The 22266-nt window shown below is 50.1% G+C and overlaps 1 protein-coding gene across 1 annotated transcript in view; it reads left to right on the forward strand.

The window, feature by feature from the left end:
* Positions 1–22266, forward strand: part of MROH7 (maestro heat like repeat family member 7) — a gene marked incomplete at both ends in the record, with an annotated part of 38168 nt that extends 15902 nt beyond the window's left edge. The window contains 14 exons of the mRNA XM_084242314.1: positions 1329–1441; positions 1814–1990; positions 2443–2597; positions 4663–4801; positions 8016–8200; positions 11013–11150; positions 13318–13432; positions 14612–14752; positions 15360–15539; positions 16075–16230; positions 16506–16628; positions 19052–19154; positions 21373–21435; positions 22022–22266. Of these exons, the coding sequence (XP_084098440.1) occupies positions 1329–1441; positions 1814–1990; positions 2443–2597; positions 4663–4801; positions 8016–8200; positions 11013–11150; positions 13318–13432; positions 14612–14752; positions 15360–15539; positions 16075–16230; positions 16506–16628; positions 19052–19154; positions 21373–21435; positions 22022–22266 (2033 nt within the window). The remainder of the gene's footprint in view (positions 1–1328; positions 1442–1813; positions 1991–2442; positions 2598–4662; positions 4802–8015; positions 8201–11012; positions 11151–13317; positions 13433–14611; positions 14753–15359; positions 15540–16074; positions 16231–16505; positions 16629–19051; positions 19155–21372; positions 21436–22021) is intronic.

Raw genomic sequence — 22266 nt, forward strand, 5'->3', positions numbered from 1 at the left:
GGACTCAGGAAGTGAGTCTGAAATGTGTTCCCTTCAACAGAAAATATGGAGGCACCACATGCCAGGTACTATTCTAGTCACTGGGGACACAGACTCGAAGAAAAGAGAGTAAGGAGGGCCTCCCTGGTGGTGCAGCGGTTGAGCGCTGGGTTGCGAAGCTGCCCGCAGCCTCTGCAGCTCTGGTTCGATCCCCAGCCACCGGGCGAGGATCCCACATGGTGCAGTAGACCTCTCCTGCCTCGCCCGCTGCTCCCCTCAGCAGTGTACTTCATCTGCCTGTTCTGCTCTCCGCTCTGTCTCTGGTGAATTCTCTCACCCACCCGCACTTCTGACTGTGCCCAGTGCTTGTATAAATAAATAAATAAATAAATAAATAAATCTTTAAAAAAAAAAAGAAAAGAAAAGAGATTAAGGAACCCTTCTGTCTTGAGTTTACCTTCTTGTCAGGAGACAATGAACAAAATAAGGAAATACTATATATAATAAATCAGATGATGGTGAGTACTAAGGAAACAAAAGCAAAAAAGGGGATTGGAAGTGCCTGGAATAGGGGTGATGTGATTTCAAGGTGGTATTACCACCCGCCTACTCAAATGGCAAAAATGAAACAGACATGCCATATACTGGTGAATCAAGAAGCCCCTGGAACTTTGACACTGCTGGTGGGAGCATAATTGACGTCCCATCATGGGAAACTGTTTGACAGCATCACCGGAAGCTGAAACTGTGCCTGCCCTAGAATGTAACAGTTCTGCTCCTAGGTGTATACCTACACATATTCCTACATACCTACACACGGGCAATGTGCAGAGAAGCACTATGCATAGTAACCGGAAACAACCCAAATGCCCATCAAAAGGAGAACAGAACAGATAAACTGTAGTATGTTTATTCAATGGAAAATTATACAGTGTTGAGAATGAATGAACCAATGCTACTTGCAACAGTGTGGAAGTGTGGAGGTATTTCACCTGGAGGTTCTAAGAGTCAGAATCCTTGAACTTGGATTCAAGGATTGCATGCTATGAGTCCCCTTATGCAGAGTCCATAGTGAGGAAATCTAGTCTGTGCATTTAGAAGTGAGATGTTACCCTGGGTGGGGGAGGGGATAGAGACCTGAAAGTGGGGCACAAGAAGGGTTTCCTGGTGCTGCTCATATTCTGTTTCTGACCTGGATGCTGGTTTTACCAATACATTCACTAGGTGAAAATTTTTTAGTTACTATGTGAAAATTTATCAAACTAGCTAGCTCTTTATGATTTATGTACTGCCTACATCGATGTTTAACAAAAAAGTCAGTCCTCTCTGAAAAGGTTCTCTCCTTGCAGGAATCAGAGATAAGGAAGAGACGAACAAGAAAGAGCTGTATGAGAGCAACAAACGTTTCCTGGGGCCCTACAATCCTGTCAACCCTTGCCAGAACATTCTGCGTGTGATCGCGGTGACCACTTGCTGCTTATTAGCTCTGGGTCTTCCTGGGACGGGGGCAGGGTGGGGAGGGTGCCCAAGAGGGGCCATGCCCCCTACCCCAATGCCACTTCCTCTGGTTCATCTTTCCAGACTGGCTCAGGTCCGTCCTCTTTACAGGAAGGCTTCCCTGGTGCCTGCCCCCACTGACTCCCTTTTCTTGGAAGCATGTCACCCAGTTCTGCCGACGGGGACCACGTCGCCCTTTCCTTGAACCCAGAAGGGTTTAACACTAACCAGATGTGCATGGTCTGCCCTGCTGACCTCTGTGTTTCTGCTGGTGTCTGTGTGTTTGTCTAGTTCAATCTGGGTCTGTCTGTGTCAGTATCTCTGAACCTTGTTTTAGGAATTTGGAGACTTCCTGGGGCCCCAGCAGGTAAAGGACCTGCTGCTAGCAGCCCTGGAAGGACTAAAAGGTGGCTCAGAGGCACGAGGGAAAGACTCGGGGGAGATGATGCAGTTGGCCTCGGAGGTCACGCTCAGCTCGGTTCTGGAGTGGTACCGCCACAGGGCAGTGGAGGTGGTAAGGTCCCCTGGGGGTAGAGGCGGGCATGGGGAAACAGCACAGGGTCTGCATACTGCTAGGGACTGGCTGCCTGGTAGTGGGCAAAATGAGGGGTGTTGGGGTCTCTATGCACTGGGGTCTTGGGGGGTGGTGGCTGAGTTCTTGGTGCTCCCAACTTGGCAGGAGAGAAAGGATTCACTTCCCAGCCCCTGAGAACACTCAACCATGGGGGTGGGGACAGTGGGGGAGAAAAGGCAAACTGGCTCATCCCCAGAGAAGGAGCAAGTGCTCTGCTTGCTTCTCTCATCCCATTTCTCTCCTGTGCACCTTCCTGTCCCTCCCTTCTCTCCCCTGTCATTCTGTCCTGTCACCCCTCTTCCTTCCTCTTCCCATCTCCCTGCTCCTCACAAGCCTCCCTTGGCTTCTCCCACTGCACCCCCGCCTTATCACAACTGCTTCTCTGTGCCCAGATCCCAGAAATCATGCAGAGCATCTACATGCAGCTGAGCTACATCCAGGAGCCACGGGCCCGTGAGGTGGCCCTGCTGCCTGTCTCTCTCCTGGCCAGCTCCTTTATGACTGAGGTCGTTGTGGCCCTGCTCATGTGTCCCCTCCCACTGGACAGGTACCAAGTGAGGGGGTTTCCAGCCATTCCATCTCAAAGAGTGGGAGCAGCTCCTAGCCCTAGAGGAGCTCTTTGCCCTCCTTGATGGTCCCTCTTCCATGATCTATGGTGCTAAGAACAATTATTAGGTGCTTCTTGAGCTCTGCAATTTACCCATGCTGAGCATAAATGCATGCTCTCATTAATATAAGCCATTCTACAGATGAGGAAACCGAGGCTCAGGAAAATTTTCTTGCTCTGGTGAACAAGCAATATAACGAGACATAAACATAGATCTGACCCCCTCCAAGTCTTTAATGACAAGCTCTTTAATGATGACACAGAAATGAGGCCCGAGTGTTGTTCTTGACTCTGCCTCATGTTGCTGTGTGGTCTTAGATAAACCCTTGCCTTTTCTGAGCTTCCCCCATGGGCAAATAAGAGAAAATAATGCCTGCATTCCCATCCCAGATGGGTGCTTGTGGCACGTGTTACAGCCAGCTGCACCGTTTGCCTGCAGGGCTGGACCTGTGCAGGGGTGCTCCATGCTCCCAGTCCTCAGGGAGCTGTGGTCTCATAGGTAGAGGAAGCACAGTTCATGGGCAGGACAGGCCAGTCTGTCTGTTCCAGCCTCCTCATGCAGGAAATGGCTCCAAACCTTTGAAGGAATGAAACAAGGCAGCAAGCAAGTGCTTGAGCATGAATGTAAGGTAGAGCTGTGTGTGGGGCTGTGCTTCTAAGGACAGTTGGTGCCACTCAGAAACTAAGAGCAATGGGGATGGTGAGGCCAGTGGGCTATATCTGTCCCCCCACCTGCAAGAATTTAACCCTTTCTGGCTGCACAGTTCACAAGTGTCTGGGGCTCCAGTCTGCAGGAATCTTTGCAGCAGTCCCAGCTACAGGCCAGATAGAACTGGGACAAAATTTAAGGAAGCCCTTGTTCTCTGGTGTTCCACCTGCACTTCCATGAGCCTTAGAGTGAGGGTCCCCTTAAATTTTGCGCCCTGGATGCCTCAATTTCCTCACCCTACTCTTGACTCTGGATCCAAGGTCCACTGGGACCTCCAGGTGAAAGCTCACGGGGGAGGGACTGAAACCCACATGATGGGTGCCGGAGTTGCTCTGCTTAACCGGCCTGGGTCTCACAGAAACTCGTAACTCTCACGAGTCTCTGGACTTTGCTTTCAAGGTTCCCATAGACACAAGAGTTCCCCAGTCACAAGAGTCACTGCAGCCTGAGAAGCTTGACGCTACAGCGTCACCATCAGTTTTTATAGTTAATGTATAGTTTCTCGCAGTCCAGATGCAATTTACCAATCTGGTCATTTTTACCATAAGCAATGTTGCTTAGCAACATAGTTGACATACTATCTTTATCAGGTTTCCAGGGGAACAGAGCTAGAAAGTTAATGGAAGGTTCAAATGCTCTCGCAGAAGGGGAAAAGGGTTTTGTTAACTCTTTAGCACACTGCTCTGTCTGTCCTTAAATTCCCTGCTATGGGAGGCCGGTGCCCACCGGCGCACATGCTTTCCCCTGCTGGAGTACTGCCTTCGAAGGCACAGCAGCAGGTGCTCTTTGATATCTTGTGGCAAATGCAAGATCCAGGCCCTACAGGGCTCCTTGGCATAGAGGAAAGAGCACAGGCTTTGGAGACTTCTGTTCTGATCACTTGACCCTGGAGCTCAGCTCATAAACTGTCTGGTCTTGAACTGGTGATTGCACCTCTGAAGTCCTCATCTGTAAAATGGAAGTAACCACCTACCTAGAGGGTCTTTGTGAGCATTCAGTAACCTTTAAGGTCTTGAATAGCTTGTCCAAACCTGCATTCCCAGGGATTTGGCTAGTGTCTGGCGTATGACAGCTGCCCAATAATTGCTGAAGTAGCAAATTGTATGTAAAGCACCTGGCATGGTAACAGGGAAATAGGATTTTCAATAATTGTTAGCTCCCGGCCTCCTGGGGAATGTATCTGGACCATTCCTTGCTCACTTGCCCATGGATATCCTTTTCCCTCCCCAAATCATGGGTGACGTGGTGGGCCCACAGCCCCGTCTCTGTTGACTCCCCCCACTCATGACTTCGCAGCAATGGAGCAGAGATGTGGAGGCAGCTGATACTGCGCAAGCCCAGCTGTGATATCCGAGATCTCCTGGACCTGCTCTTGACCAGTCTGAAGGAGAAACCTGTCACCAAGAAGGGCCGGGCTTCCATTGTGCCCCTCGCAGTGAGAGCTGTCCCAACTGCCCCCTGCTTCCTGGCATCTGAGCTCAGTGCACTTAGCTTCCAGTGCCCTGCCCCACGCTTCCCCACATCAGGAACTAGTAATGTGGCCTTGGGTTAGGGCTCTTGTTTGTGATTCACTGCTTTGGGTGAACCACTGCTTTGGGTGACAGCAGCAGCCTGGGATGGTGAGACAGAAAGACCCTGGACTCAGACCTCTGTCTGAGAATTGGCTTTGCTCTGTTACTATTTTGTGATCTGGGCAAATCACTTCACCTCTCTGAGGCTCAGTCTCTGCATCTATAAATGGAAATAATATTATCTGTCTCATATGGCAGTTGTGAAGGTTAAAAGAGGTAACTGATTCATTCAGTAGGCAACACAAAATATTTAAGTGCTCTTTGCTGCCAGACTCAGAGCTCAGCCCTGGGAAAGGCAGCCAGCTCTGTCTGGACTGGAGAGATGGATTTTTTTTTTCTCTCTCTCTCTTCCTGCCTCCCCGGTCCAAGTCAGCTGGATAATGCCCCTGTTCATCTCCCTGCTTCTGCTTCTGCCATTCCAACCTGTACTACAGCCAAAAAATCTTTGAAAATAGCACATCTGTTCTTCTCAAGCTCCTCAATCACTTAACATTGCCCTCCAGGGGGACACAGTATTGCTCTTTGTGCTGAGAGGCTCTGCCCCTCTCATCAGCCTCACTGCTCTTCATGATCTTCTTGCTTGCTCAGCTCCAGCCTCTCTGGTCTTTGTCAGGATGTCATGCTATTTTCTGTCACAGGGCATTTGCATGTGCTGTTTCCTCTCCTAAGATATTTCATGCCAAGTTAACATCTACTTATCTCTTAGTTCTCAAGCATCACCTCCTCAGGGAAGCTATCCCTGATCTTCCTGACCAGATTAAATCTGTTTGCATTAAACTTAGCATTACATGCTTTATCTCAGAAGAGTTTATCCCTATGTGATTTGACAGCATAGGCGTATAGGAGATCATTTGATTAATCCTTGAGATGCATGAACTCAGTGCCTGAGTCTGTTCTGTTCATCATAATATTCCCATGTCTAACATATACCTGGTACACAGGAGACACTTAACATATTTTTGTTGGGCTGATTAATTTATTCAGCAAATATTTATTGAGCATCTACTATGTACCAGACACACTCATAGGTTCTAGAGATTCAACAGAGAGCAAGACATTCTGATGAGGGACGGAAATAAAATCTGGTGGGTTGAGGAGTGGGTGCTGCTGTCAAAGACAGGCAATAGCAATATCTCACCTAACATTGCACAGCTGTTGAGTGACAGTGTCAGGACTCAGACCCAGGACTCCTACCTCCACATCCTATATCCAGAGACCACTACCAGGTCTCTGCCTGCACCTGAGCACAGAGTTCCATGAATAAGACACCAGCACTTATACATCTCCTGTCTTGAGCATCTATCTGCTCCTCCTCAGCCAGTGTGTGTGAGCACGTTCTCAGCACTCATTCGTGTGTCTTGTTCAACAAGCATAGTCTAAGCCTCTACACAGCCTAGACTAACTTGTATATTATTTTTTTGATAAGCCATTTGAGCAATACTGAGTCAAGAGCAGGGCCTTATGGCATATCACTAGAGACTACATGACAGACTGTGTTCTTGGTCTCAGGCATTAGCTTTGGGCAACCGAAAAATGTAGACTTTGTGCCCTAGAGGCTTGTCTTAGCTCTGTCCCTGACCCGCTATTCACCTTGGTCTATCACTTCCCCTCTGTAGCCTTGGTACTTAGATCTGTAAAATAGATCTGTTTAGTGGAAGAGTAGGAATGTTTGTGAAAGGACTTTCTAAACTATAAAATACAAATAATGGCCGTTTATTGTTCTCCAGCCACATTGTGTCATTTCCCTAGGAAGATGCCATTGGTTCTTTTACTTCACCTTTTTTTAAAAATTATTTTTTGTGTAGAAGAACTGGGGTGTAGGTCAGAGATGTGGAGGGTAAGAGGATTCACCAAAAACAGTGGGGAGCAGAACAGGTGGATCTACTAAAATACACTACAGAGGAGACCAGTGGGCAAGACAGGAGAGGTCTGCTGTACCATGTGGTTCAGGTCCCTGGCCAGGGATAGAAGTCAGGCCATAGCAGTGATAGCCCTAAGACTTAATCCCTAGGTCCTCAGAAAGGCCCTCATTTCACAATTAAATGCAGCTGTGTAGGGTCAGCTGCTTGGGGTCTTGGTGGTAGAGATCTTGATCATTTCTTTATAAAGCATCCTCTCTCCTCTCCCATTCAATTGCCACCAAACCTGTAGAGTAGCCTGGAAAAGAATCAGTAACCACACTTGATAGAGGATGAATCTGGGGCCCAAAGAGAGTCCAGGGAGTTGCGGGCTACAATGAGCCATCTGGCCTTGTGGCCCCCAACCCCTCACCTCCTCATGCCCTCAGCCCCCATATTGTCCTCCTGCCAGTGAGAGAGGACTCGGTGAGCTAGCTGACTGTGAGGAGTGGCCTAGGCCAGGGCCAGAGCTGGACTGGCATGGCAGGTGGAAAGTTGGAGAGTTGCAGAGAACACCATGGGCCAAACACCCACAAACTGAAGTCTGTCTTCAAGTTCCCAGAACATCGAAGGGCTGATATGGCGACCTCTGGTCTGGAAGGGGTGGGGGTGCAAGGTGGGTGGGCTTGGGCTAGGGACTGGGTCCCCTGGCACCTGCTGAGGCTGGGGGTTGTTTCTCTGGGCTGATGGCCGTGTGGGGAAGCCTCATTTAATGACTCAAAGTGAAGAGGCAACTGGTGACCCCTCCTGGTCTGTGTGCCTGTGTTATGAACAAGGAAGAGGCAGAGCAGACTACAGCCATATCTGAAAACCTGGTTCAAGTCCTAGCTCTGTGCTCAAGGCATGGGATGACCTTGGGCAAGTTCCTCGGCCTCTCTGTGCTTATCCCCTCACCTGCACAATGAAATCAAGACTGTTTGCCTCACAAGAAGTGGGAAGGGATCCCTCTACCATGACTCTTCCAGGGTCGTGTCAAAGTCAAAGAGGCATAGTACTGTTATTGTTTGGGACCAGGGTTCCCAGGGCTGGTGGGTAAGGTGGGTGAGGAGCTCTGGACTTTCTCAGGCTGGGTCAGACAAAAGCAAAGATCAGGCCCAGCCTTCTGGAAGCAGTCCAGGTTCCCTGCCAGGTGTACTGAGGTGATGGCCTGGATGCCCAACAGCCTCCCCTCTGTCCCCAGGCAGCCAGCGGCCTGTGTGAGCTCCTGTCTGTCAACAGCTGCGCGGGCCGTGTGAGACGCATCTACCCCCAGCTGCTCCTGGCACTGCTCATCCAGGTCCACTACCACATTGGCCTCAACCTGCCGAGCCGCGTGGTTTCCCGCAAGGACACCAAGAAGGACCCAGATGTGTTCGTGCCTGTGCGGTATGGCCCTCCATCCATGGCTCCGGAGAGGGTCACCCAGCAAGAGTCTTTCTGAAAGTCTTTAGGATAATTGATCAATAGAAATTAGCCTGGGGGCTCAGATGAGAAAACAGAGGCACACTTTCATGAGGGCCAATTATTTGTTCAACAGCTGTTTGTGAGACCTGCTGTGTGTCCCAAGTTGAGTGCTGGATGGCAGAAAAGAACCTCCCCTCCCCAAACGACTCTTAACCAGTTCTCTTTTTCTTTGCTCCCTAGATGTATTGTTTTTATTAGTTTGTATCTAAGACTCAACCATTTAACTTTTATGGGTAAAAAAAATCATTAGAAGTGAATCTCCCTCCCTCCTCTTGCTCTAGTTACTCTTCCCAAAATAATTGGGTTCTTCATGTCCTTCCCGAGGTGCAGAGATAAGCACATGCGCTTACAGTCTATATTTTTACACCAATGGTAGGGGCCTACACAGTTAGAGAGTTTTGCTGGTATCACATACTATGTCTTGGAGATCATTACGTATAGCGCTGCTGTATTCTTTTTAACAGCCACATAATATCCCCATGTAGAGAATCCTAAGGGACTATAACTTATTTCACTAGGGTTCGCTTGATTTAGTTTCTCCCCGGCTGTTTGCAATTATAAACAATGCTGCAGTGAGTTTGCTTGCTTTTATGTCTACATGCTTACGTGCAATTATATGTGTGGGATGAATTCCTGAAAGTAGAATGGGTACATCAATGTTCCCTGCATTTAAGCATAAGTGGAACAGAAATATGTGATGGAAAAAGTTCTTGATCAGTGAGTGATGAGAGGGAACTTCTAAAGCACTGAATTTGCCAAACTGCCTCCCACAAAGGGTATTCCTCCAGTGGTGTATGAGAGTGTCTATTTCCCTATACCTTCCCTGGCACAATGTATCATAAATCATTTTTTAAAAAAAATTTATTTATTTATACAAGCACTGGGGTACAGGCCAGAGGTGCGGGAGGGTGAGAGAATTCACCAGAGGCAGAACAGGGAGCAGAACAGGCAGAAGGACCAAAAGCACTGCTGAGGGGAGCAGCAGGCACAACAGAAGAGGTCTACCTCACCGTGAGGGAATCTCCCTGGCTGGCCGGGAGTCGAACCGGTGCTGCAGAGGCTGCGAACAGTTTCACAGCAGTGCGCTCAACCCACTGCGCCACTGGGGAAGCCCCATAAATCATTTTTGTCTTTTCCTATCTGAAAGTTTTTTTTTAGAAAGTGGTATTTTGCTATAATTTTAGTTTTTATTTCTCTTTCTATGAGTGAGATTGAGGCCTAAATGTTGTTTGTTTTTCCTTTTGTTTGCCCAATTAGATAGGCGTGTTGGGGAATTTTTTTTTAAATGTAAGCACTCTTTACATATTAAGGATTAACTTTGTCATTTTATTCCAGTAAAACTGCAACCGTTTTGTGGTCTTTCACCATCCAGAAATTTAGATTTTTTATGTAGTCAACTTTATTAATCTGTTCCTTTTTGGCTTCTGCTGTGTGTTAGCTCAGGAAGGTGTACTTTGAGGGGCAGAGGACAGTCAGCTCTGTGACCTGACTTGAAGTCAGAACACCTGGGGTTTGAGTCCTGGCTCTGTCAGTTAGTGCTCTGTACTTTGGGTACCTAATGTAGCCTCATGGGAGCTCGGTTTTCTAGCCTATGAAATAGGGTAAGTGACTACCCCACTGATGTGTTGTCAGAACCAAATAGGAGACTATCAGTGCAATACCTCATGCCAGGGCTGTGGCACCAATTTCAATTAACCTCACATTTGTAGGTGCTGCCCTGAAGGTGTCACCTTTGTTTTGAAAACAAAAACTGAGTAAAGTGAAGAGGGGTTGGGGGAGAAGGAAGAGGGACATGTAGCAGAAAAGTTCTTGACTGACAAGTGATGAAGGGTAAGAGTTCCCGACATGGAGGGCTTCACCAGCTGAGGCCCACACAGGGAGCTAGAAGGGAGCCTAAATATCCGCCCGCACCTCCGCACCACAGAAAGCAGAGTCTGTGACACAGACAAGCAGAGTCCCGCAAATGCCATGCTGAAGGGAGCAGAACGACCATGAGGTGGTTTCTGGGTATAGTGGTCTGAATGGTGCCTCCCTCCACCCCCAAAGACATGTCCACATGAAACCTATCACTGTGACCTTATCTGGAAAGAGTTTTTGCTGATGTAATTAAGGATCTCAAGGTGAGATGATCCTAGATTAACCAGGCACGCTTCCCAAATCACCTAAGAGCTTAAAAAGCTGAGAGGTCTTAGTCCCATCTAATCGGTCCATGGACTGTCAAAATCCTCAGGACTTCTGCTGTGCTGATTTTTGGGTTTGGGAATCCCTCTTCAAATGGATTTTCGGGTTTGGGAATCCCTCTTTAAGTGTTCCAAGGCAGTGAAGCCCTCAGGTCTGGATAGGAGACTGTTCGAGTGAGCAGAGAGGATTGTCCTGCAGGGCTCCTGCCCCCGGGGGCTTGACAGGGGGTGGAGGATTGCAGTGAGGCAGGACCTGGACACTGGCGAGCAGGCTCAGACCTCCTTCTCCAGAAAGGGAGGCTCAGAAGAGGGAGGGTAAAAGCAACGTGTCCAAAGGGAGGCAGATCTTGCTTCTGTTTACTCTCTTGTTCTCAAGGCTAATCATTATTTTGAAAAGCTACTCTGTAGATACAGTGACACTATCTGACAATGAGTGGGGACAGAAAGGAGTTTCTCTGGTCACTTGGGGGCCACAGTTGGTGAGCCTGGGGCTGTGGGAGGTGTGGTCCTCCAGGGCAGGGTGGCATGAGGTCTCAGCCCTCTTGTCTTGGCAGTTGGGTGGTCAAAGTGGTGAAAACTCTGCTGTTGAAGATGGGCTGCTCCTACGAGGCCACCTTCTTGGAGAACCAGGGCGGCTGGGAGCTCCTGGAGCAGGCGGAGAACCACCATCGTGGAGTGTCCCTGCTGGCGAGGTGCGGAGACCACCTGGGCGGGGGCCAGAGGGAGGCGAGAGACTGCATCTTCAGAGGGACTTGCGCTTGCCCAGATCTCTTTCTGGGCAAGACCCTCGCCCCGTCCATCCCATCTCTACACCGGGGAGAGGAAAGAGGGCACATACTCTGCAGAGGCACACTGTGGCTACAGCAGCACCTGGCAAGTGCAGAGCGTGTTATTACAAAGCACCAAAGCTTACCATGTCATGAATGCAGTTCCCACCGAATTACAGAAATGGTGGTAGAGCTGAGTAGTCAGGAGTTTGGCCTTGGAGTCAGTCTTCCTGCAGCTGTGAACCCCAGCTCCCCACTTCCCAGCTGTGTAACCCACAGCTGGGTAGCCTCCTGTGTCTCAGTTTTCCCATCAATAGTATGGAAATAGCGCAGGCCCCACCTCTCAGGTTTAGGGTAAGGATTACATAAAGTTCTTTGAATAGCCACTTACATATAAGAGCTCAATCCAGCTTAGCTTTTACTATCATTACAGTATCTAGTATGGCAGGGATTATTAATGCACTTTTTACAGAGGAGGAGGTCCAGAGAAGGACAGTTATGTATCAAAGGTCACACAGCTAGGAAGTGGCAAAGCTGGGAAATGACCTGCAGCCCAGACCAGGGCTCTTCCTTCTCTCTACACATAGCTTTCCATGAGGTCAGGAGAAGACACCTTGATTTCAGTGATGTGACTCCAGCAAGGATAGCCAGTTTCTTACCCTGCACCCTAATGGCCCAGAATGAGGCCCTCCCAGGGGATCTCAGGACCCAGCGATGTTGACTAAGGCCTTGTTATGCTCCAGGCACTATGCAAAGAACTCTGTGTACATGGATCATTTCATTTAGTTTGCACCATGACTCATTGTAGCGGCAGGAAGACACAGCAGGGTTTCTATGACCCAAGAGACAGGTTAAAGGAGGAGAGTCCTGGAGCCCTCAGTGGCTTTTGCAGGCTTTTATTGGGATTTACCAGATACATGGCAGGCTGGGGTGCCGGGGGGCTGGGAGGCTGGCAGGCCACCGAGCCCCCAGCAAATTTTCACTCTTTCTGGGCTCTCTCGCTTCTGGTTCTTCTGGTGATTCTGCTCCTTTCACTTTGCTGTTCCTTTCTGTGTCTCTCTCACTCTCTTCTGCTGGCATCTCCATGATGCCGCCCTTATAAGCTCAGTCTCTCTCAGCCCAGGTGTACCCAGCTACATATGTCCACACACCACTGCAGGTGACCGCCATCAGGCATGCATTCAGGACCCCAGGGATCCATCATCAATCCTAATGGTGGGAGGGCAGAAAATCCTGATACTTTACTTACCCTACACTCATGAAATAGTGTTACTATTAGTCCAGTGTTACCCATGACAGAGAGGTGAAGTGACTTGCTCAAAGTCATACAGCTAGCGGAGGGGCCAGACTTTGACTCAAGCTGTGTTATTCCCGATTCTGTGCAGCAGCCGCTCTTCCCTGGACTCACTAGTTGTGTGCAGTGGTCCGCAGACTTGAGTGCACCTCCTAGTCACTTTCAGGGCTCACAAAAACATTGACTGCTGCTCCCAGCCTCAGTTTCTGATTCAGTTAATCTGGCGTGGGGGCCTGAGGATATAAATTTCTGACAAGTTTCCAGGGATGCTACTGCTGCTGGTCCCAGGCCCACTTTGACAGCCGCTGGCTTAGTAGAATGAACGAGGCAGCTGGAATGCAGCCCCCTGATTTGGGACTCCGACTGCTGTTTACCAGCTCTGGGACCTTGGGCAGTCATGCTTGGAGTCTTTGTTTCTTCCTCTAGGAAACAAGGAGAATAACAGTAAGCTGCCTGGAAGGGCAATGGTGAGGTCAAAGGAAATGACAGTGGAAGGGAAACCATTGGGCTGCCCCCTGGTGTGAGTCCTCTCCTCCTGCATGCTTGGGGGTCTCCCTTACTGGTTAGCTCTGTGCTCTCTGGCAAGATAGCTTCCCCGGCCTCACTTCCCCCTTTTGTAAAACAAAGCAGTTAAACTAGATGACCTCTGAGATCCCACGCAGGTGGGAAGTCCTGATGACACAGGAGCCAGGTGACTCTGCCTTGCCCGGAGTTTCTTGTGTTATGGTCAGATGTGCACACGGTGGCCCCCCAGGACTGGAGAGACCGAGGGGACTGCTCCTCTTCCCCCGCCCCCAGGGCCATGGTGCAATACTCCTGCCAGGAGCTGTGCCGCCTCCTCTACCTGCTCATCCCGCTTCTGGAGCGAGGGGACGAGAAGCACAAGATCACTGCCACCGCCTTCTTCGTGGAGGTACCTGCTGGGCACCACACCTAGGACTGGGCTCCTCCCCGGCCTTCCCTGGGCATGGGTCAGTTCACATGGCTGATCATTTCCCCGGTTCAGTAGGTGAACAGCACTGAGGAGTTCACCGTCTTCCCAGTGTGATTTTTCTTAAAGAACTTGTATAGGTCTCCTTCCCACCTCCCCACGCCTCCCTTTTTCCTCTTCTCGCCACTCCTTCACTCTGTTCCATGCTTCCCAGATTCCCCTGGCATCCTTGTGTGCCTTTGTGTGTAAACTGGGGTGCTATAGTGAGGCATTCACTCTGATGGGGGTGGTAGCAGAACAGGAGTCTTGAGGTGAGGGGCAGCAGCATCAGCCTGGGTCCATCACGGACATCAGGCAGCTTGGTTAGAAGTGGGTTAGTGGTCAGAGTGTAGCCTAGAGGGTGTTGAGGCCCCAAAGGTAAGTAGAGTCTGATGGTGAAAAGCAGAGGGGGGAAAACAGAGACTCTGAGCTGGAGAAGCAGCAGCTTTGCCGGGAGGTGCTGATGGAGTGTCCAGAGGACGGTTTCTGGTTTTCCAAGTCAGAACCTCTGGACAAAGACTGAGACTGGAGATGAAGACCTTGGGAGTTATTTGCCTCTGGAGAGTAGTTAAAATCCTGAGAGGCGGGGAGCTCATGGAGGAGAACGGGCAAAGAAAGGGGGGCAGAGAAGACAGGGCTGTGAGTCGACAGACAACTCTGAGGACTGGGTGGAGACAGGGGAGCCTGCAGCTGTTATTGACTAGACTCAGTGCTGCCCAACATGGTCGCCTCGTAAGCCCTCGAAATGTAGCAGCTGACTGAACTGAAATGTGTTCTAAGTGTAAAATTCACACCAGACTTGGTTCAACATTTAAAAAAGAAGTAAAATATATCAATAAGTTATTTATTGATTACATTTTGAAATAACATTTCGGACATATAGAATTAAATAAAATGTATTACTAAAATGAATCTCATCTATTTCTTTTAAAGTTCTTACTGTGACTACTGGAAAATGGTAACTTAGTCTGTGGCTCACATTGGACAGTGCTGACCAGACAGCAGCGTTCATGGCCCCCCCAAACCCCTCCCTGCCCCCTCCTCACCACCTTGGTCATCCAGCCTGCACTAGCAGTGTGTGTGGCGACTGGGCCCAGAGCGTGATTATGGTTACTCCCTCAGCTCCTTCAGATGGAGCAGGTGCGGCGGATCCCAGAGGAGTACTCTCTGGGGCGGATGGCAGAGGGCCTGAACCACCGGGACCCCATCATGAAGGTGCTATCCATCCGAGGCCTGGTCATCCTGGCCAGCAGGACTGAGAAGGTGAGTGGAAGTGGAGGATGGCCTGGTCTGGCCCAGCCCTGGGTTGGAGGAAGGATAGAATTGGGCCATCGTTGACTCAGATGCTGGTGACTGGAATGAGAGTCCGTTTCTGTCCTGCTATGTTGAAATGGATAAGCCTAAAGAACCATCTCTCTAGATACTTTATTATTTTTGAAATAGTTTCTAATCCAGAGTTTTCACGATGACCCTAAAGGAGGGCCTGTGGAAGGCAGTGAGGACCAGACTGTTGGTGTGCCGTTAGCACTTTAAATTGCCCCCTCCCCAACCAGGTACTGCTGCAGCTCCTGATATAGCAGGACAAAGGCACATGACGCAGGCTCAAAAACCTGACTAGCAGTGCAGGTTATCCAGCCAGCCAGTGCCAGGGAAGAGAGCAGACAACAGAGGGCCTCAAGTATCAGGATCAGTGAGGCCAGAGTGCTTTGGGAAGCAGAAGGGCTTGAGTGAGCGCGTTTGGTGAGATAACATAAGTAAAGGCCCGGAGGTGGGACTTGCTTTACCCATTTCATCTCAATGAGTGTGAGGCTGGGTCTCCCACTGGTTAGCCCAGGTAGGAACCCCCAGCCCCAATGCTTCTGCCCCACAGACAGCCAAAGTACAGGCTCTCCTGCCCTCCATGGTGAAGGGCCTGAAAAGCATGGATGGGCTGCTGGTGGTGGAGGCTGTCCACAACCTCAAGACCATCTTCAAGGGGCAGGACCGGAAGCTGACAGACAACTTGGTTTATGTGGAGATGCTGCAGGTCCTACTACCACATTTCAGTGATGTAAGGAGTCCCCCAGGACTTATGGGGGGAGAGTTTGGGCTGGTGTGTAGGGAGCAGTTTTATGACCCACTTGGGTCATAAAATAACTCCCAAGCCCCACTTGGACCTGGGCAGAGCCAGTCAGCCCAGGACAAGGGCAACTCCTTCCACCTGCTGTGTGTGCGTTTGTAATGGGTTCACATAGTCAAGTCTCCCAGACAGGCATTTTCAATACACACCCTAGGGGGTGTGTGTTTTTTTAATTGGTCCTGAAAAAGAGCGTACTTTTCTGTTTGGCATGGAGGTATCTCTTAGGTTAGCTGAGCCCTGACTGGGAAGAGAGGGCAGACCTCTTAACCTAGGCACAGGCAAGGGGTACTCCAGCCCAGATCAACCCCCCACCCCCCGGCTTGCCTCTGCCATTCTCTGTGCTTCTTGTGCCTGGAGCACCCTGGGAATGGGTGGGAGGAAGGCTGTGGTGTCCCCAGCTGGGATACAGAGGCCTGGGCAGCCTCCTGGAGGAGGGGGTGCTCCTGAGCCTCCAGGTCTGCCCCAGCCTCGGGAAGATGTGCGCTGCTCCTCCGTCAACCTGTATGGCAAAGTGGTCCAGAAGCTGCGGTCAGCCCGCACCCAGGCCGTGGAGGAGCAGCTCATCAGCACCCTGGTGCCCCTGCTGCTGACCATGCAAGAGGGCAATGCCAAGGTGGGCCAGGTGAGTGCACTCAGCCCTGGGCCCTGTGGGTGCTCCTCCCTCTACAGAACCCAAGCTGGAATCACTAACAATCCATTGAGTGCAGTTATTGAGTTACTTAGGGACAGCAAGGTCTGTTTCCAAAGGTACCTGTATCTATTTCTCCTCCAAACAGCCAATGTCACCTTATATTTCAACAAGGAATTGATTTTCCAAAATCCAGTTTCATGGTCTTTTTTTCTGGAACATGTACCAGCTGTGCTGGAATCCCACATTCTCTTCCTGTTGGTCCCCAGAAATGTGTGAAGACCCTGTTCCGCTGTTCTTGCTATATGGCTTGGGAATTGCCAAAAAGAGCTTATAGCCGGAAACCCTGGGACAACAAGCAACAGGCAGTGGCCAAAATTTGCAAGTACCTGGTGAGTGCTCCCCAGACTGTGGAAGGTCCTTAAGAGCATATCAGAGGTGGGCAGTTCTTCCTTTATGCCTTCTTGTTAAACAAGCCTCCCTACTGACACTTCCATTACCACCTGCAAGTTGTTGGTTCCTGAGTGGTGGTCTCCAGGTTGAACTTCCCTGCCCACTTTCCATGCCCCCCACCCTGCAGCGCCCCAGGATCTTCACACTCAACAAGTCTCTTCTGAACTTAAGGCCTCATTTCACTTCTGCTCTGACCTTCTAGATTCCTACAGCTGAATCCTCCGACCATCCTGGGCTTCTTCATCATCCTTGCCTTTCATATCTGATCAATCTTAAATATCCTAAATATCTCTGATTCTGTTTTGCCCCCCCATCACCACTGTCATGGCCCTTTGTTCAGATCAGCCAGGTCCAGCCACCCAATGGGTCTTCCAACTTTTCATCTAATCCACTCCAACCCATCGCCACCCAGGCTCCAGAGTGATCTGGTTAAAACATGAATCTGTCTCTTCATTCACGCATCACTTCATAATGGGGCTGTGTTCTGAGAAATGCATCCTTAAGTCATTTCATCTTTGTGTGAACATCATGGGATGTAATTACACAACCTAGATGGTGTAGCTTTTGACACACCTGGCCTAGATGGTACAGCCTGTTGGCGCCACCATCATCTACGTTGTCATCACTCACTGGAACATTGGTAAGCAATAATTGATGGTGTTTCCCTACTTGCAGGACTTCAGCGGCTCCCTTTTCTACAACAGTGATTCTTAGTGTGTATTCTTTTTGACACCACGCCCCCAAGATATGTCCCATGGGGAGAAAAGAGGTTCTATGACAAATAAATTTGGGAAATGCTGTATCATCTTTCTCCTGGAGATTTGCAATGCCAGCCACACACTAGAGGCTCGGAGATGTTCTGTGCTGAGGGAAAGTTTCATGGTTCTTCTATGCATGGTTTCCCAAACTTATTTAATCATAGAAAACCTTTTCTCGGGAATACCCGAGACCATCCTGCAGTAGGAGCCTGTAGTGGCAGGAAGGCACAGAGAAAGATCTCTATGATCCAAGCAGATGGGTAAAGGAGAGTCCTGGAGCCCTCTGTGGCTTTTCGGGCTTTTACTGAGCACTTTTTACAAGGCAGGAGGGCTAAGGGGCAGGGAGGCTGGCAGGCTGATATGTCTCCCGGGGTCCCAGTAAATCTTCACTCTTTCTGGGCTTTCTGGTGTTCTCTCGTGGTCTCTGCTTCTCTGTTTCTCCTTTGCTGCTCTGATGGTTCTGCTCTTGTGCTTCTTTCATTCTGCTGGTTCCCCATGATGCCACCCTTATAAGCCAGTCTCTCAGCAGGTGTGCCCACCTATGCATGCCCACACCCTACTCTAGGTGCCCACCATCAGGCATGCATGTAGGACCGCAGGGATCCATCATTAATGCTAATGGCAGGAGGGAAGAAAAGCCTGATAATTTGTCACTTACCCTACAGACACAGGTACGCGCACACACACACACACACACACACAGTGACAGGCTGCAAGGTGCAGCCATTTTCTCCCACAGAATCTTTGGGAAGCTTTGCCATCTTTTGCCATCTCCCTTCCCTGTGGTCATGGGTTGGGTTCCTCAGAACAGAGACTCTAGACCTAACTTAACATGCAGATGGTCTATTATCACTCCTTTAGGATCAATACCTGTTGCAAGTGGATGCAGTATTGGGAGTTCAGATTAAGAAGGAATATAATCATGAAGGTTTTGCATGCCAGGCCCAGGAATTGACTCCTGACCTGCAGGAGTTATCAATGGAAGAGTAATCAGATCAGATTTCCCTTCATCTCCCCAACAGTCTCTTAGCAGGGTACTTGCCTCCTAGTTTATACCTGATCAAACGCATCCTGAATACCATTGTCAGATTAGTTTTTCCAAAACATTATTTTGTCACTGCTTGATAAAGAATGAATGCTGGCTTCCTATTTTCTAAACCATAAGCTCTACTCCTGTCTGCTTTTAAGAGTTTTTAAAACCCTAACAACTCTCCAGCTTATTCCCCCAAAATACTGCTCTATAACTTGAATCTTTTGCCCTGGTCAGACCTGGCTCCTGATCTATGGTATCCCTGCCTGCCATGTCCATTCTCATCTCTTGTTGGACTTGAATTTTTGAACTTTCCTTCCAGTTGCAGCAGTGCGGTGGATTGGAAGAGGAGAGACCCAAGGCAGGAGAACCATTGAGGCAATTGCTGAGATCAACTGAGATGAGGCCTGTCCTCTAGAAAGCTTAGGCAGAGGCTAGGATTCGGAGCAGAGCTGTTTAGGAGGCAGGGACCAGGGATTGGCTGCCTGCCCAGGTTACCAGTCCTAACTTTGTGAGGGTTAGTTGGGTAATTAGTCCCTCCAAAGGCCCAGCACTCGCAGTTTCTCTGTTCCAGGTGAACACCTACCGAGACAGCGCCTTCACATTTCTCAGCCAGAGCCTGGAGTACGCCAAGAATTCCCGGGCCTCCCTCCGGAAGTCCTCAGTCATTTTCATAGGTAACCTAAGCTGGCAGAGCTGGTCCAGCTGCCAGGACTCTACCTGCTCTCCTGTTTGTTTCCTTCCCTTGAAAGCAAGCTGCCAGCTCTCCTCTCCTTTGGGTACCTGTGCAGATGTCTCTCTGTGGGCACAAGGCTTGGCCAGCAGACGGCACAATGCAATTTAGAAAGCTCTTGCCTCCTCTAAGATCACTGCTTGGAAAGTTAACTCAGCTGAACCTGAACCTGAACCACAGGCTGCACTCAGCACAGAGTCCTTGTGCAGGCCACAACCTTGGCAACCGTACACAGCAGAACTGCCGCTTCCCCTGGAGTAGAGCCGGGGCCCAAGCCCCATGGGAGCCTGCTGTTGACGGTAGCAGGAGGGGCCAGGCAGCTCAGTGGGGAGAGTGGAGTAGAATCTTAGCTCAGGTACCCTCTCTGTGTGACCCCAGCTGAGTCATTTAGTCCCATTGAGCCTCAGTCTTCTCATCTGTAAGATGGGGATCAACTCCCCATTCACAGACCGAATGAGGATAGTTTTTGAAGTGTGATGCCTGGACTCTCAAGATGTTCACTGTTTATTAGTCACTATCATTCTTCTATTTCCCAGTCTAATCCTCTGCCTTTCTGGGGGAAAAATACAGATTTTCCTCACCCAGCATCCCCCTACCTCCTGGGATCATTCTGATGGTTTGCTGGTTTGCTGAGTATGTCTCTTCGTAGCTACTCTCCACCCCCACCCCCATAACCACATACCCTTCACAAAGGACCAGGGGACCCTGCTGCAAACAGCTTGGAGAGGGTGACCATCCCAGCCGTCCACTCTGTGATGTGATGCTTCCTTTAGGACCTTTCCCCAGAGATCCTCCACTCTGTGTCACACACTATGCTTAGTCCAGAGGAGCAGAGAACTCGGGAGGTGATGCTGATGGCAGAGGTGGGAAGTGGGAGGGGGCTGCTAACATGGAGCAATACCCAGAACTGAGGGCACCCCTCAGAATGTGGGGACCTGCTCAGAGACAGTTCTCATACAGAGTGACATCATTTTCTAGAAGCCGAGTTCTCTAAATCTTGCTGTGATGAATCACTTCTAAAAATGTTGGTGTTTAACACCCAGGGAGTCTTCTCAGCACCAGGCAGGGCATGTGCTGGGGAAACAAAACTGAGTGGCACCCGCATCTGCCTGCACACAGTCCCTGGCGGTTCCCAACTTCTTGTGGATCACGGGTTTTTGTGACACCCTGAAAAAAGCTATGAACACTTTCCCAGGAAAGGGGGATAGATGCACACAATGGAGCGGGTGACTCAAAGATCCTTAGAGAATGCCCCTCCTCCTTTGGCCCCCAGTGGATCTAAATTTAAGAATCCCCTGGTTTGGTGGGAGATGTTCATAAGTCACAAGTAAAATACAACACCACATATAGATAGACACCCGCAGATACTCTGGGGATCCCGAGAGGCACCTAACCTAGCCTGGGGGCAGGGGCAAGCAGGGTATCCTGGAGGAGTGATCATGTTAAGCAGAATACAGACATGTGTTGCTTAACCACTGGGATGTGTCCTGGTTTCGTCATCATGCAGCAGTCTAGATGCCTCCATGGCAGAGCCTACTGCACACGCAGGCTGTAGGTAGGGGCCATCATCACCTGGAGGCCCATCACTAACACATGCACCTCACTGATGCGGCGACACATGACTATTCATGGATAGATAGAAATAAGCCAGGCAAAGAAGCCAGGGAAAGGCCTGCTGTCTGAGCTAAGTCTGCTCCTCAAGGACCTGCAGGTATTTTGGGAGCCAGGCACTCAGGCTGGGAGTAGGGGAGGACTTAGCAATGTGCCGAGGGGCTGAGTCCCAGAAAGTTATGCTGGGCACTTGGTGTCCTTCCTGTAACTGCTGCTCAAACTCCCTGGAGAAGTGGGCAGCCATGGTAGCACCCCCTGCGACTCAGATGAGGACATTGAGGGTCAGCCTGGAGAAGGGACACCTCAGGGTCACACTGTCAGAGTGAGTCAGCTGCAGCCTAGACCCTGCTCTGGTGCTGGTGCCACCCCTGCCCCTGATACTGCCATCTGTCCCAGGATCCTTTGTACCCTCCCCTGCCTTTGTGTCCTTTTGTGTCCTCATTTGGGGGCTGGAGGGGGGTGGGGAGAGATCCTCTGAGGGGGTCCAGTCCCAGGTGGGGGGGGGGCAGAGTCAAAGGCTAGACACACTCACCTCTTGGATTATGCTCAAGGGTCCCTGGTTCCCTGCATGGAGAACATAATGACAGAAGATTGTCTGAATGAAGTTAAAGTCAGTAAGTCATGGCTGTCGCTGCTGAGATTTTGGGGAGGCTTGGGGGGAGCAAGGGCAATGAGAGAATGAGTAGACTTTCAGAGAGTAATAGAAAGGGAAGGGCTATGCCCCCAGGCCACAGCCCTCAATTCTTTTCAGCTGTGCCGGGCTTCACCCAGTAAGTACTGTGCTCAGTACCATGGGGTCACCAAGAGACAGAACACACCATCCCACCCCAGGAGGGCTTATAATCTGAATCCAGGAAACCAGATTCAGAAAACAAAACCAAAAGCCATTTAGTACAGGGCAAGCAGTTTAGACTCTTGGGGGGACAGATTAACTTCGTAACTGGGGAAAATGATAGGAACGTGAAGGTAGGTTGGGACAGTCCAAAAAGGCTTCCTGGAGGAGACTGGATTAAATTCAGGCTATAAAAGTATGGCAATTTGAAGAGCTGGGAAGAAAGTGAGATGAGGGGATGACGAGCAGAGTGCCAAAGCCGAGCAAAGTGCCAAAGCCAAGGCATGGAAGTAAGAAGGGAGGATGAGGTGTGGGACCCACGTGGGGCTTAGTCTTAACAATTGGCCTCTTCCCTCCCCATGACCCAGCTCTGGAGAACTTGAGACATGACCCAGAGGCATCCGTGTGCATCTATGCATCCCAGGCCCAGGACCACATCCTGGCCAGCTATTGGCGGAACTCCTGGCCGATGCCTCACGGGGACTCATGGGTGTGTGACCCCGCCACCACTCACCGCTGGAACCCTAGCTGTGAGAATCTGCCCACTTCCCACCAGCGGCGCTCCTGGATCATGCAGGCACTGAACTCCTGGAAGATGTCCTTGAAGCAGTGA

Source organism: Talpa europaea (assembly GCF_964194135.1).
Source record: "Talpa europaea genome assembly, chromosome: 9".
Taxonomy (NCBI): domain Eukaryota; kingdom Metazoa; phylum Chordata; class Mammalia; order Eulipotyphla; family Talpidae; genus Talpa; species Talpa europaea.